Genomic DNA, 16,233 nt, shown 5'->3' with positions numbered 1-16,233 from the left:
CAGACTCCAATCATATTTGATTACGAGACCTATATATTTTCTTATATATTCTTAGAATATTGCTGCTATAAATTCTACGTATGACAGAAAATTTTTTAGCAGATACAAAAAACAGCGGTATAATTTAAGTGTAATATTTAGAGTTCTAGCTGGAACAGCGAAACATTTCCCTGAGTGATACTATCGATCCACACAGACTTGCAATACGTTATTAGATATTACTGGATATAAAACATTAGTGAGCATTAATAAGCGTTAATAGAATAATATATATTAACCGGACTGGGACAATATTAGATAATATTGTTAATTTATATTATAAACATCTTTCTGCATTTTAAAATCATAAAAAAGTAGAAGATAATAAAATATAATAAAAATAAAATATAACAATAAAATAAAATGTTATAAAAATACAAGAGGAAGGAGAAAGAGAAAGAGAGAAGGAAAATATATCTATATACAATTAGTTTTATATATTTATATAGCATTAGGAATATGTGTTCTGAAAGAAGCAATATGCAATATCAAAAATGCGTGTTCATCTTTAACATGTTTGATCTATGAATAATTTGTTATATAATGCCATCGAGATCTGCATAATTAAGTGATTTGTAATGAAGAGAAGAGCGCAGAATTTTCAAAATAAAACAATTTATCTAATAATTCAAACAGAACATTTCAATTTCAAGTTCTCATGAAAGATTAAATTTTTTCTTTTAGTTTAGATATACATATGAATTATTCGTTTTTTATAAACTTAAATAAGATAGCAATCTAAGCATCCGTTTTTATCCTGCTTTGAATGATAATAAGTGCGTTATCAGCGCACTTGGACAAAAGCGGGAAAAAAACGATGCTTAGATATTAAGAGAGAACAAAGTTCAAACATGCTAGAAAAATAATACGAGCTGCACAGTTGCAAAGAAAACAGATTTTACATCAAGAGAAAAGTTTAATATATAGTAAGGGAAGTTTTTGAAAAAAATTTATATTAAAAGTAAAATACTTACAATCACTCAATATTTGTTATATATTCCGAATTTTCTTGTATTTATTTTGAAGCTATCTTTTGTTACAAATAACATGTATTTCGTGTTAAATATAACCACATTGAAAAAAATAAGACTTTATTTTTTGAAAAAAAACTTATAACTATGACAAAAATTTAATTATTTAACTGATGTTTTTTGCCTACATGCTACGTGAGGGATATCCAATAAACAAGAGTATGGATTTTTCGATTCAATTATTAAAAAACATTTTTTTTTCAAAATGGTGAAAAAAAATTTTTCAAATAATTTATTTGTACACCATTTAATTCAACGTTGGAAATAGCGTTAAAGTACACACTTCCAAATTTTTGTCTGAAAGACTACTGGTAGTTGATTTTTGCGTGAATGTCCCCCCCTCCCCCCTTTAAGCAGGTGTTCCTTCATAACTGAATAGTGGATGTTCACGATATGCTACTGATATTGTCAAGAAAATTTGATTTATTCACGAATAGCAAATGATTATAAACGTAAATGTTAAAAAATAATGTTTTAAAGCAAACTGCACAATCATACGCAAAAAAATTAAAATATAATATCGATAATGCTTGCCATTTTATTTCGACTTTAATTAACAGTCTTACTTCGTGTTAAATCACACGATGTGCAAATAATATCTTCCCCAACGTGGAAATATTGAAAAATATGTTTCTTTTCTTCTCTTGTTGAATTTCTGTTCGACGCGACGTTTCTTTCCCAACAAATATGATCAAGAAATAGAGAAATGTCTAATTTAGAACTTGATTTTCCACGTTCTGTTGAACGAGCGTATCCCATACATAAATAACAACTCGCATGCGCCTATCTATTACATCGGTTCTATTATATCCTATTGTATCAGAAAATTATATAAGCTATTTTCTCGTTACTCGATAACATCAATGATAGTGCCGTAACTAGAAACTAGAGTGGTGTCGTCGCACCGGGTGCAATCGTCAGGGGAGGCGCAATCGCGACTCCCCGAGAGAAATAGAGAGAGAGAGAGAGAGAGAGAGAGAGAGAGAGAGAGAAGAGGGTAGCGCAAAATTTCGAGTTCGCGAAAAGATAGCTAGTTACAGCACTGACTAACGAGCATCAAAAGATGAGCATGAAAGATGAGAGCGATGCATCGAGATTTTTCACAGCCAAAATCTTAAATAAAACCAGATTTAAAATTTCAAAAAGTTATGGCCTTTCGACAAAAATAGCTATTTTTAGAAAAAGAACAACAACAACTCGTTAGCCATTTAGATACGTGGGCCTCCAAGATAATACGCCGCGCATCCGGACTTAAACTTTAAATATTACCGTTCAAAAATTAATAACTGATCCCTACAAAATTTTTGAAAAATGTTGCTATAATGATTCATACATGTACGTAACGTACCTCTACGTTATATATCATTCATAACAATTTTACCTAGTCATTATTCGATAACAACTTATCCTTTTATTTAATAATTCTTCGTAAAAATAAAAAATATTAATCATTTTTATATATGTACAGTAATAGTGATCGACATTTATTAAAATAGTAAGAAAATTTGAACTAGAGAAATGTCGCATGTCAGTTCGAAGTTTTTAGCAAAATTTTTTGAAAAAGATAAATAATTGTTTAAAATAAGTACACTTCGTGATTCAGCAATGTGTGAAGCAAAAAAAGTATCGTCATTACATGACTAGACATTGCTAAACAGTCAGATTGCGTTTGCAAGTTCAGTGCAAGAGTTCGTTTTAATAATATTCTGTTCGTTCTATTATTTATCTGTAATTCGTTATCTGTAATCAATAAGAAGATACAGGTAACTTAAAAATTTCTTTAATATCATTCAATTAATTAGTACTTACTAACAATATATTTTTATTTTTATATTGCTTTGCGATTTTAATGTAGTTAAAAATAATATACAATTTTGCCATGGAATTGTTAAAATCGATTTTTATTACGTCAAACATGATCATAATGTCTTATTGTTTTAATAATTATATTATTTTAATTGATTTATTTACTATCGAATTAATGTTCTTAATGTTCTAATATTCGATTCTCTGTCTCTCTCTCTCTCTCTCTCTCTCTCTCTCTTTAGTTGAATTGTTTTACTATTTTAATAAATACATCACTATCATTATATGTAAAAATAATCTAAAACTTATAAAAAATGTTTTTTATTTTGCTTTACAACAGCCAAAATTAAAGAAAAGGAACGCTTAAGTTCGTTTTCTTCTTAGACAATATAGCATTCGTGTAACATGTTTTTCTTATTTATTATATTTAAAATATACATTTGTATCCTAAAATATTGATATATGCGTTTATGAATCATTTATACAATTCTCTACATACAAAATCTGTAGTCACAAACACGTCATTTAATTTCTTTTCTGTATTGTGTTAAATACCGAATATTATATACTTATACGCGCGTAAAGGCACGTATTTTTGAGATTGTATACGCGCGCAAGTAAATAGGCAATTCAAACAGCACAGAAAATTCAAAAAGATCTCATCCATTCTAAGTTCATTTTGAAAAAGAATTCTTTTTCTAAAAGTTCTGAAATTAATATTTTTGCACTTAAAAATAAATTTGATGACATGTGACTGAATATACGAATGAATTCATTTTAAACTCTGTGTACTGTCTGGGAAAAATACCGGTTCGTAGTTCTCATAAATGGGGATAATTATGGAATATCATAATTCGATACCTGACAAGCTTATCAATTTGCCTTTGTTTACTGACGCGGCCACATACAATCTCTTTTTTCAAATACAAAATAATTAAGCTGCAACTGCGAGAGTGTATTTTCCTAATTTCTTTTGCAAGCCTTATCATATTAATGTTGTTTTACATTACACAGGGTAGTTTGTTCAAAGCAATTAAATTAAAATTGCTAATAAAAAAAAGTAAAAAATGGAAGTGACAGGTGACTACATTCGATGGGTAGAGCAGACACAAACGAAAATTATGAATGATGACAATTCAGATCGCGTAGAACAGGATATCCAGAATATTGTGAAAGAAACCATATCAAGTGCAAAAAATCAAAACGACGATATCGATGAATACGTAAAGAATGTAAACGAACGTTATGAATTTGCAGAGGCAAGAAGCGCCGCTGAATTCATCGAACATGTTGTGAAGTGTGCGAAAGATATTGTCGATCCGAATGCTACGTACCCGAAGGATTCTGACAAATGGACGAACGAAGAAAAATATAAATATGGAATGAATAACGTAAAAATATATATCCCAAATATACCAGACTCCGTATCTTTCTTGCTTCCGGCTGCAATACATCGGGGAGATTGCGGTCGAAATTCGACGGACAAGCCGCTCTGGTTGGACATGGAAAAATTCCAGAGAGGTCAAAAATTCGCGCGAGACTATGTCTTCTCAAATTTCATAGCTAACTCGTTATCACTTTTCGTGATATTCTCTTCCACGAATGGTCTTAAACCGTTAATCTTTAGCCGACAATCTCACACGCCGTATTTAGCATTCAAGAGGTACATGACGATTTCGATAAAATATCTTAGATTATATAATTGATTTGTAAGCGCGTTACTTAAGAACTAACAATAAAACTAGTCTTTAAATGTGGAACAGTTTAATAAATGAATCTGGAGAGTCAATATGATATTTGTAACCAAGGGCGTCCGCAGGATTTTTTCTAGAGGGGGACATGATTCAAATTTTTAATACAAACTAACGTGATTAGCAAATGTCCAAACGTTGTGTACCTGTGTTGTATTTTAGTTCTCTCACATTTGACAAACATATTTATTATTTGTAAAAATAAGAGAGCAAATTCTGAATTTTCCTTACATTTGTTTGATTTCAGATAGGGAGAGGGGCAAGTGCTCCTCCTTGCCCCCCCCCCCTTGCGGACGCCAAGTTGTTTGTAACTTTACATTTATAATGATTTATAATGTTATTCAAATAAATGACTCTCATAAATATACAGTTTGTCTTGAGAAAAAAACCGCATGTATGTGCATTGACAGATCTTGAGAATTACGTCAACTGACATCGAAAAAATAACATAGAAGAGATTATATGTTTGCAAGTATTATTTTGCTTGCTTTTAAATCAAATATTATCGCGTTTTAAAATCCTATCCTTATAAAATAAACAACAAAAATTTAGTATACATATACAGTAGTGCTCTGTGAACGCAATATTAGTATAGTAATAGTAATAAAAGATTGCCTTTAAAATTTAAATTTCAAATATTTTAATGATATATGGAGTTCAAGTTAATATTCAAATAATATTCGACTTATTGTTAGGTTTTCTTGTACAATTAATTTTTTTGCCATGTTTATTCAATTTTTAATTGATTTGATTTAAATTATACATATGTTATATATTGAATACATTCCATGCAAAATTAATGACAAATTAATTATCGGGAATGATTAATTGCAAAATCTTATTAGAATTTATAAATCTTAATTACAATTAGTAAAATTAAGCGAAATAAATATTTTTGAATATTTGTATAGTAACATTATTTTTTAATTTCGGTGATATACCTATAAAGCAATAGAATTGAATTAGATTCGATTTACTATATTCTTTTCTGATCATCATTGAAGGTACTTGTCTACGGGTCGCTGTGTAGTAAATTGGATGACGTACGATCCGTGGACCGTAGGCACGCGAGCCTACAACGACGTGCAAGTTGTGCGTAGAATGCACCATGCGGTGCGAATGAAACTCTGCGAGCGCGACAATGAGGAGATAGATATGGCTAGTAAAATTCGAAATCCATGGTGTCTGGACAGAGAAACAATTTTAGAAGACTTTTCTGCCTGTCCAGCTTTAACTGGAAAATGAGATAAATATCGATCAAATAATCAAATTCAAAGGATTGAATCAAGCTGATATGGCAGCCACGCAATTCGCTTTCATCGGGTTAATTGTGTTGTACCCTCACAAGCTCGGCATTTATGCTAACGATGAAGATTTGGCAGCCTTTTGCCACACATGGAGAGGTCTGGGATATCTTCTTGGCATGGAGGACCGGTACGTATCGGTGCGCTGTATAAATTCACTTATCACTCATTAAATAATAACATCTTCGATAATGATAAAATAATAAATTAATAAGACTGTGACATATGATAAGTTTGATCAATGACAGCTTTTTGATTCTCTATCTTTTAAAACGTTTTCTTTTGATAAATTTATGACATATTTAATCATAAATTTATTCACGTTAATCTAATTTTATCCAATGCATATTTTTGCTTCCGATCTGTCTCTTCCGTCTTAATTTCATATGGCTGGATAGGTATATACTCGTATGATAAACTTTTCAACGCTTGAGCATTTTCCTTACTTGTCAATTGTCATCTATATGTGTCATTAGAATTTTTGTATTTGACAAAAATAAATGTCCCAGATATAATTTCTGCCGCGGCAGTCTAAAGGAGATTAAGCAAAGGTCGCGCGACTTCGTCGAATTTTTTATGAAGCCCAACTTGCCAAAAGTAACGCCTGAATGGGAACATATGTTGAGATGCTTTGTGAAAGGTTCAAGTTACTACGGTAATATTTTCCCTTTCAGGGTATTACTACTGTTCGTCACCAATTTATTGAACATCGATATGCCACGTATACGAAGTACGCTCACTTATTCTGAACTGTTACTTCTTATATTTCTACGGTGAGTATATCGCAAGCCAAATAAGTACAAACAAATATAATGCGCGAGAATTCTCTTATAACTGTCAGAAGTCGCGAAACTGATTACATTATTGACAAAACTTTTTATGGTCCAAATTATTTCTTGGAAATGAGTAAAGATCAAGTCTTTCATAATCAATTTCGTGTAATCAATTGGTTTGACATAAAGAAGTTTTTATCATTTAGAGAAATTTATGAAGATCTATTAAAGATAAAATATAAAATTTTTTGTCATATTTTATTGCTCATCTTATTTACGTTTACAACCGTTATAGCAATAATATTGATAATTATTTCTTTCGATAATTTCAGTTTTATATTGCGCTATGCCTGTAAGTTACGATTCGTTAGAGAGTATTTGAATAATATGTTGCATAAGGCACTCGAAGAAGCTGGACCCGAAAAGCATAAGGAATTCAAGAGGAGATCTCAGAAGCTTGTAGATGAGAATTGATAGCACCAAATACTATCGATCCATACAGACTTGGAATATATTATTGGATATTACTATATAAAAATTATAAAACATTAGTATTAGTAGACCATTAATAAGTGTTACTAGAATAATATATATTAACGGAATGGAACAATATTAGATAATATTGTTAACTTATATTATAAATATCTTTCTGCATTTCAAAATCATAAAAAAGTACGAAGATAATAAAATATAATTAAAAAAAATATAACAATAAAATAAAATGTTATAAAAATAAAGAGAGAAGAAAAATATATTTATATACAATTAGTTTTATATATTTATATAGCTTTAAGAATACGTGTTTTGAAAGAAGCAATACGCAATATCAAAAATGCGTGTTCATCGTGTTTGATCTATGAATAATTTGTTATATAATGCCATCGAGATCTGCATAATTAAGTCATTCGTAATGAAGAAAAGTGCGCAGAATTTTCAAAATAAAAAAATGTATCGAATAATTCAAATAGAACATTCGAATTTCAAGTTCTCATAAAAGATTAAAATTTTTTCTTTTAAGTTTAAAGATACATAGGAATTATTCGTTTTTTATAAACATAAATAAGATAGCAAAGTAAAATTTAGCAATATGTTAGAAAAGATATGATAGAATAGCTAATGACATTCGCTAATAAGTAATAAAGTTACATATTAACTGAAATATAATTGGACGGTAAACCAAGTCGCTTTTTTTGATAATAAAAAAACAATATAAAAAATCGATTCTGACATGGGAAGTTTGAGCAAAAACATTATTTCAGACATATAGACTTTTAACTGAATAAATTGTAAACCCGCAATACACGATAGCAAAAGCGATTTAAAAAATTATCTCTTAATATGTGTTTTCGAAGAAGAAATAAATGAGATAGTACTAGGTCATACTTTTTATTACGCGTCACTGATATGAAAGTGTATAGGTGAGTTGCATTGTAACTTCTTATCTCGCAACAGTCGTGCGCCGTAACTTCTCGTGTTAAAGTCACTTCTCGTTGCGCGTCGAGGATTCTCACCTCGTCAAGATGACGGGCACCAACAACACACTCGGGAAAAATGCCGAAAATTGCGAGGGCACGTTGAACAGCACAGCGAAAGTACGAGCAAACGGAAATTCAGATGAACATGATTACGTGAATCTGTTCCGGAATACGTTCGACCGAAGCTTATTCCCGAGTGACTTCGACGAGTGGACGGTGTGCCGGAGATATGCCTGGATAAATGACAATCTCTCCAAATTCTACCCGAACGTGCCAGAGTCCTTGCTGAACTTTATTCCGGCTTTCTTTTGTCAAGAAGATTGCGGTCGATCTCCGGTGGAGAAACCCGAATGGTTGGATATGAACAAGTACCGCAGAGGGCAAAAATTCGTGCAGGATAATTTCACCGGAATTACCATGACCATAATATTGTCGCTTTTACCTGCTTACACCTTCGATGGTAATCTGAGTCCGATTATCCTGAGTGACCGTACTCATACGCCATATTTAGCGTTCAAAAGGTATGTCAGACTGCAAGTACAGATTTGTTGCAAGTGTTGCCGTATGATAAGACATGATAAGTCCAAGGCCGATTTTAAGTACGTGCGAGCGGCGTACATCGCACGCGGTCTCGCATTTTGCCATCAGCTCCGCACGGCGGAGTTCCTTAATAAATTAATATAATTAAATTAATAGGAAAGACTGGTGAGACTAGCGATGATGTCAATAGAAAGAGAGATATCACACGAGACTGATTTTTCTAATGCAATTGACGACTTTACTTCTGCAAAAGCGAGAAAAGTGTATTTTTAAAATTATTATTTTTCAAAGGTTTTATGTTTATTTTATTTTCATTTTGAAGAAAAAAATCCATTTCTTAATTTTATAGTATAAAGATAGTTTGAGTTTGTAACATATAGAAAATTATTATTATTAATATTAAAGAATATGTTTTTATCTTTATTGTGATTATTTTTCTTTGAACTCCAAGATTCAGTCCCGCATTAACTACAATCAGCTCTGGATAAGTTATATTATTACGTTAATTCATCGTTTTACAAATAAGATTAAATATCATTGCACTTACGGAATTGATGTACAACTATTTAATTTCCATTAAATTAAAAATAATTTCGAAGGTATTTATCGACCATGTGCCGGATGATGAACTGGTTCACCGGAGATCCTTGGACCAAGGGAACGCCTGCGTTCAAGGACATGCAAGTTGTACGTAAAATGCACAAGGTGATGAGAGCCAAACTGTCGCGGCTTAATAATCACGAAGTCGACGACGCGTGCAAATTCGAGAATCCATGGTGCCCGGATCGCGAATTGCTGCTGAAAGATTTCGCCGAGGCATGTCCGTTCGAGAAGATCGGGCAACGTCCTTACAAGTCGTTCGTCGATCTGCCATTCAAGAGGAAGTACATAAACAACGCCGAGATGGCAATGATTCAATGCTGCTTCGTAGGCTTCATTTTACTTTATCCGCAAGAATTTGGAGTGCACGATGCAACGGATGAGGATTTCGAGGCTTTCTGTCACATCTGGAGATGTTACGGGTATTACCTCGGAATGGAAGACGAGTACGTATATGATGTATCGCGTTGAAGCATTTCTTTTGGATGCGACGCAAAGTAAGATATATGTGTCGCTGACGTATTCCAGAAAATGTTGCATCATTAATTGAAGCCTCGTTATACGCTACTTGTCAGATATAACTTCTGCCGTGGCAGCCTTGAGGAAATAAAGCAACGCTTGCGGGATTTCTATCAATATTGGATGATACCTAATTTGAAGGAAGTGACACCCGAGTGGGAACACATGACCAGATGCGTCGTCGAACCGTTCAATTACTTTCCCATGATGTACATGTCTTACAAGTCCGCGGTATTACTCGTTACAGATTTATTTGACATAAGCATGCCGCGTTTGCACGCGTCTCTCAGCTATGCAGACTGGATCGCTTATAAGATTTGGAAGTAAGTAACTTTTGCGACACGGGTTGTTTAACATGAAAACCAGTTCAATTGTACAGTGATGTACTTAATTATGTTATTCCAGATTTGTGCTGCGTTACGCTTTGAAGCTGTCAAGCCTAAGATTACTTTTTAACAAAGTGGTACTGAATTCACTGAATAAAATGGTGAATTGCAGCCCGGAAAAAGAAATGCAAATTCACGTGCTGTCTAAGAAGGAAACGCAGGATTTTTCTATCACATTTTAATAATAAAGTAATGAAATTTTCTTTTAATTCTTAAGCCATTTTTTTCGTGAGATTATATTGAAAACATTAATGAAACTTATGCGCGCGCGCGTGTGTGTGTGTGTGTGTGTATGTGTGTGTGTGTGCATGCGTGCGCGGAAGATAAATAAAATGCATTAAAAATCAAATATTGAAAAATAATCTGTAATCTTTTTATATTATAATTTTCATATTGGTGCCACAAGTAATAGATCTATTCAAATAATGTACGAGTAACATAGATCTATTAACAGATCTATGTTACACATTTTAACGAAAATATATTGTACATCTTGTATCGTGTAAATCAAAAGATTCGAGCTAATAAATTTATTACGGGAGTGTACACATATGATTATTATTAAATTATTTCCAAATACACGTTTTTCTATGCATTTTCTATCTGTAATGTAGATCGTCGTTTAAAATAATCAATTTTGCGCATCGAACACGATACGCGCCAATCAGTCATTATAGGTATCTATAATTAATTCACGGAAGCGAAACATGCATTTATGTCTCTTTCCGCGCGTAAAAGTCAGATCAAACACTAACTAATTAACTTATCAAGTAATATCTATTTTGTTAGCACGGACAGAATTAATCGTCTCTTACCGATGTTTAACATCGGAATAAAGAAATATCATAGGAAATAACATAGGAAAAAAGAAATGAGATTAAGAAATAATTAGAATTAGTTAAAAATTAGAATCGATTAGAAATTTATCGCTGTAAGTGATTCTCGTCCATTTCCATCAATGTAGAACTTACAATCCCAGTTTAACTTACTCCTTATCTTTATCTCGTTCTAAATTAGGAATTCCGAAAAAAATAAAGAGGAAATTAAAGATTAAAGTTTATTTAGGTAGAAACTAGTAGAAATGAGCCACAAGTGATTTCGTCAGTCGAATTAATTCCGTCGATTAAGTCAATCGCAGCCTCGATCGAAGTCGGCCTTCGTAACCGAGGGACTAAATAAATTCATACTTAGACGCGAAGACACGTGGCGAGGCGGCATTCGTTCATCGTCCGAGCGTCGTTCGCGCCGCTGGACTGGAATGCGAATACGATTGCGCTTATCGTTCGATCGACCACTCGCTCTTCGATTGGTCACCCCGCGCGCGATATCTACTTACGCATTTTACGCGCGCAGCAGCGGCACGGCACACAGCTGACGGCGGCGAGATGTCGGCACGTCAATGATCCCGCGTCGAGTGAGAGCGACACTCCACGTCTATTTGTGTTTTTTTTCGCGACCGCGAAACAGCTCCGGGATACGAGGACGATGATACACAGACGCGGGACCGTTCGGCTCTTATTCGCGTGAGATGCGCGAAAATACCGGGGTTCGCACGACGACGACGACGACGGCGCGATACGAGTAAATAACGTACAGGGACCGAGTACCCGCCTCGTCGCCGCGATGCCGCCGAGTCGCCTGGACGCGGTCTACCGGAGCATCCTGCTCACGAAGTTCTTCACGAAGGGCTGGGGCAATCCGCAGAATCTGCGAAGGTGAGTGTGGCTAACCTGATCTAACCTAACAGCCCGATGTCACTTGTTGAATACTTCACTCCGGATCGCTCCTTCCATCGTTATCTCCGTGTGAGATTCATATCTAAAGTGCCTCTCGCCTCGAAACGATGACAGATACTTGGGCGGAGTGCAGCCTGACTCAGCACTATTAAGATATTTCGTGTGTGTTTTGAAAGATTAACAGATGTGGAAGCGTCACGTCTGAGAATTACAGACATTTCATCGCCTTTTATCTTTTTTTTTTTTTAACGCGATATGAACACGTGTAAAAGATGTGTAGATACTTATTCTCTTCATGATTTCTCACTTCATGAAATCATATTTTGTAGTAACAATTTTTCTGTCAATTCTGTGGGACATTTATGATGTTGATACTGCACTTAATATCTAAACTAGTATCTCTAAACACAAATAATATCTAAGCAGCATCTAGCATTTTGAATAATTTGAATCATTTTGTTTCAGAATTTTTGAATTCAGGAAAGTTATCGCAAATCGGGAAGCGTGCTACAACATGATACCTTTTGACTACCCGATAGAGATAACAAAAGTATTTCGCAATTCTTTCGAATAACGCAGATTCTATCTGGTTGTAAGAAAAAAAAAAAAATGATATATGTGTTTTTCGTCCATAGGATGAAGTCTGGTCGGACTGTCATATAATCGAGGGTCGATTCGAATCGCCATTTGAGAAGCATCTTCCAGGGATAATGCCAGATAAGGCCAAGATGGCTTACTTTCAGATGGTCTTACCACCCAAATGGAGCTCTCATAAGACAAAGCCAATTTGTTTGCATCTTGCGGGAACGGGCGATCACGTATGTAGTGTCTTATCCTTTTCTATTGCCATTAATTGCCTCTCATAGTACTTATATGATACAATTCTATTTTTTCCAAGATATTTATATATTTTACTTATTAACTAGTTTTTTTGGCGACGTAGAAATCTTATCGCTAAACCGCTACTCAAGGAATCTGGAATTGCGTCGATACTGTTGGAGAATCCATTTTATGGGCTGAGAAAGCCAGATGATCAAAAGTAAGAACTCTAATTGAAAGGTTTGTAAAAAGTAACGTACAAAGTTACGTAATCGACTAAGATCTTACAGATTTGTTTTTCCCCTACTACATTCTTTTTCCCTCGCTGCGTTTCTTTTTTTTCAGACGGTCCAGTTTACACAATGTGTGCGACATTTTCATTATGGGAGGCTGCCTGATAATGGAATCGATTGTTTTGTTAAACTGGTGCGAACACCATGGGTTTGGTCCGTTGGCTCTCACTGGATTGTCGATGGGTGGACATGTTGGTTTTTTGTGCCGTAATAAAGTTAAGCTCGTCGTATTATGCGCATCTAAGTAATTCCTCGTTCTTTTCAGATGGCATCCTTAGCGGCCACCAACTGGCCGAAGCCAATCTCACTAGTACCTTGTCTGTCGTGGTCAACTGCTTCGCCCGTATTTACGGAAGGGGTAATGAGCGCATCGATAAATTGGGCACTATTGGAAACGCAATACTTTTCGGACGAAGTATATCAAAATGATCTCGCAAAAATGGTGAAGATTATCGATCACGACGTAAGTGTATGATTTTTGTAATTTTGTTAATAATTTTGTCTCAGTTTTATCTCTTTACTTTCCCTTCATTGGACATGCTTTCAGGATGCCTTTTTAGCTGGCCAACATTTTGCAAAGCACTTTCCTGCGAGCATGAAGAGGGTAGATAAATTGAGAGACGAGTCTACAGAAAGCAACGAAGACAATAATACTGCGGGTGATACTGCAATTAGTACAAATTCTGTCGATAATCCTAGCAATAACGTTTCCACCGTACCCAAAAATAACGGCAGTCAGTTGCAATATCAAATTGCAGAAGAGAAGGCGGCGGCCAAAATATTCCCCCTGAATCTGATTTCCAACAGATTCAAATCGAAGGATCCCAATGCTCTCAAAGGTACGTATCAATCGCGTGTAGTTAACTCGCATATCCTGCATTCAATTCATTAATTTCACGTAGTTTGAAAGAGGAATACAAAAATACATACGTCAAATATAAACATCTTTGATTCATACTTGTTTTCGTAATGAAATAAAAACAGTTTAAATGTTTATTCAGATGTTTGTTACGTGTTTATAAACCTTGCGTTTGGCAATCCTGAGCAGCATGTAAACATGTGGTTTTATGAATCGTTGTTTTTCCTGTGACAGGCGTTTGCTTGTTGCCAGTGCCGAAGCATCCGCTGTTTTCAGACAACAAATGGCGCGAGCACGAGGCGCTGCAATTTATGCGCGGCATAATGGACGAGTGCACACACCTGAAGAACTTTGAAGTGCCCGTTGACACTGAATTGATCATTGCCGTCTGCGCCAAGAACGACGCTTACGTACCGCGAGATCATTGCATGAGCCTGGAAACGATATGGCCGGGAGCTGAGATTCGTTACATCGACGCTGGACATGTCAGCGCGTACCTTCTTCATCAGAAAGTCTTCAGGTATTGCAAAATTTATTATATAAAAATTTATTTTTCTGTTTGCCCTTTTTTTTATTTAATACGGAAAAATTTTATCGGCACGTGTGTTCCATTTCAGATCCACAATAGCGGAATGTATCAAACGATCTTTGAAGAAGTATCCTACAGAGGTCAGTTGATCTCCCGGCAAATTTGACTACAAATATTTCGTACATTATTTAGGGATTGTCTTAAATTTGATTAGTCTTGATTAGATTAAATTTGATAGACGGAATATTTTCCGAGTTTGTGATCGACTATATTTTTCTACGCTTAAGGAGGATCTCTGTGTGCGCACGTGTGATCTATTTTAAAATCTTGGTAATTGTCTGCTACAAAAGAGTACAATTGTCCAGTCAATTTAATCGAGTATAATAATTGATGTTTATCATTAGCGCATATAGTACGAGCTAGTTGCCAATAAAAAAAATGTTCCTACAATAAAACAATAATACATGTGACACAATAGATGTGAAGGTTTGACGCACATGTACAGGATATTCCGTTTTAATTCAAAAGAATTAAATTATAAACACGTAAACTAAGTGGAAAGGAAAAAAAACGTCTCAAACAAAAATTGCTTGGTTTCAGGAAGACAAAAAATAGCGATTTTAACTTGAGCTTGAATGATACATCTTCAAGATCACACTAATAGCTGTTATTTGTTAAAGTGAAACAATATAAATTTTTGTAATATACTTGATATACTTAAGTAATATTCCGTGATGTTTTGTACATATAAATATAAAGCTAATGTCATCCTTATAAAAATAAATATTTTATAGGCAGTATATCAAAATTTTAAATATTTTATAAACTATATTTTTTGTGAATATTTTTATACAAAATATCATGGAAAATTAATTATTTATTAAATGAAAATTTGTATGGTTTTGTTTTAAGAAAAATCACTTACATAATCTTGAGGGTGCTAGACAAAGTACAATTAAACTTTAATCATTTTATGATGAATTTCCTTCAAATCTCTAATCTAACCTAATTTTGTCCGTTCGAATTAAAATTGGACATTCTGTACACACACATGTAAATATATATACAAGTTTATAAAATTTATACACATTTTTAATGACATTTTTGTTACTCACTGTTTGTTAATCACTGATACTCAAATAGTACTATATACATATGTATATTGTATAGTTGATAAATGATTGTCAAAAGAGTACAATATACTTGATATATTTTGTACGTTATGTAATATAATTGTTTATGCAATAATAAATTACACGTATATATATGTGTAGTAAAAATATTCTTTAGATGATTGAAATAATCAGAGTGAAAAATTAAATTCAGGTATTTCATTTACCCAATTCTGTGTTATACAAATGATTTACAGAATATCCGAATATTCGTCCAGTTTTTCTCACGCTCGAGAAAATTTTTGAAATCGTAGTCAATTTTCGTTTTTTCCGGAAAAGCGAGAGTTCGATTGACCAGCCCTCGGTCAGTTTTTCTGCACGTGGTGAGATACGTATGGACGTACACTCGTGAGCAATGAGGTTGCTTTTTTTTAAGTGAATTTTATCACCGATGAGATATTATTAAAGACCGTAAGCCCTGGGAAAATTTTCGTGCCAGTCCGGAGGTAATTGCAGAGTGTCGATGTTATCGACTTTTAACATAAATTTGCGATTTATTTGAATAATACATTATTAAGATCACGATTTTTGTTATATAAATGCTTTATAAATAAGTATGAATACTTATAATGCTATAATATCAAATCGGAAGAGCACACGT

The 16,233-nt window shown here is 33.8% G+C and overlaps 2 protein-coding genes and 1 pseudogene across 3 annotated transcripts; all 3 read left to right on the top strand.

The window, feature by feature from the left end:
- LOC105455083 overlaps positions 1 to 7,353 on the top strand; it is a 24,368-nt pseudogene extending 17,015 nt beyond the window's left edge.
- Positions 7,354 to 8,124: 771 nt separating this feature from the next.
- LOC105455080 lies at positions 8,125 to 10,433 on the top strand. Its single transcript, XM_011698133.1, has 4 exons — positions 8,125 to 8,700; positions 9,319 to 9,765; positions 9,895 to 10,161; positions 10,244 to 10,433. Exons 1-4 carry the CDS (start codon positions 8,225 to 8,227, stop codon positions 10,404 to 10,406), a joined length of 1,353 nt encoding a protein of 450 aa, XP_011696435.1. The 5' UTR covers positions 8,125 to 8,224; the 3' UTR covers positions 10,407 to 10,433.
- A 1,123-nt stretch (positions 10,434 to 11,556) lies between these two features.
- Positions 11,557 to 15,271, top strand: LOC105455079 (uncharacterized protein C4orf29). Of its 2 annotated transcripts, none has more exons than XM_011698130.1 (9): positions 11,557 to 11,939; positions 12,426 to 12,510; positions 12,596 to 12,778; positions 12,887 to 12,999; positions 13,125 to 13,263; positions 13,338 to 13,535; positions 13,620 to 13,911; positions 14,166 to 14,451; positions 14,549 to 15,271. In XM_011698130.1, the coding sequence occupies exons 1-9, from the start codon at positions 11,848 to 11,850 to the stop codon at positions 14,607 to 14,609; spliced, it is 1,449 nt and encodes a 482-aa protein (XP_011696432.1). In that variant the 5' UTR covers positions 11,557 to 11,847; the 3' UTR covers positions 14,610 to 15,271. The 2 variants fall into 2 exon arrangements, with proteins under 2 accessions (XP_011696432.1, XP_011696434.1); XM_011698132.1 differs by lacking the exon at positions 11,557 to 11,939 and adding an exon at positions 12,018 to 12,122.
- Positions 15,272 to 16,233: the final 962 nt, after the last annotated feature.

Source organism: Wasmannia auropunctata, unplaced genomic scaffold (assembly GCF_000956235.1).
Source record: "Wasmannia auropunctata unplaced genomic scaffold, wasmannia.A_1.0 LD335949.1, whole genome shotgun sequence".
Taxonomy (NCBI): domain Eukaryota; kingdom Metazoa; phylum Arthropoda; class Insecta; order Hymenoptera; family Formicidae; genus Wasmannia; species Wasmannia auropunctata.
The sequence above is the reverse complement of the archived record's forward strand: the minus strand, read 5'-3'. Positions and strand labels throughout refer to the sequence as shown.

Excerpts from the sequence above, each read along its gene's own strand:
- LOC105455080 (XM_011698133.1), top strand. The coding sequence starts at position 8,225 with ATGACGGGCACCAACAACACACTCGGGAAAAATGCCGAAAATTGCGAG. Across the intron at positions 8,701-9,318 it reads CCATATTTAGCGTTCAAAAG|GTATTTATCGACCATGTGCC; the intron begins GTATGTCAGACT and ends ATAATTTCGAAG. Across the intron at positions 9,766-9,894 it reads TACCTCGGAATGGAAGACGA|ATATAACTTCTGCCGTGGCA; the intron begins GTACGTATATGA and ends GCTACTTGTCAG.
- LOC105455079 (XM_011698130.1), top strand. The coding sequence starts at position 11,848 with ATGCCGCCGAGTCGCCTGGACGCGGTCTACCGGAGCATCCTGCTCACG. Across the intron at positions 11,940-12,425 it reads AATCCGCAGAATCTGCGAAG|AATTTTTGAATTCAGGAAAG; the intron begins GTGAGTGTGGCT and ends ATTTTGTTTCAG. Across the intron at positions 13,000-13,124 it reads AGAAAGCCAGATGATCAAAA|ACGGTCCAGTTTACACAATG; the intron begins GTAAGAACTCTA and ends CTTTTTTTTCAG.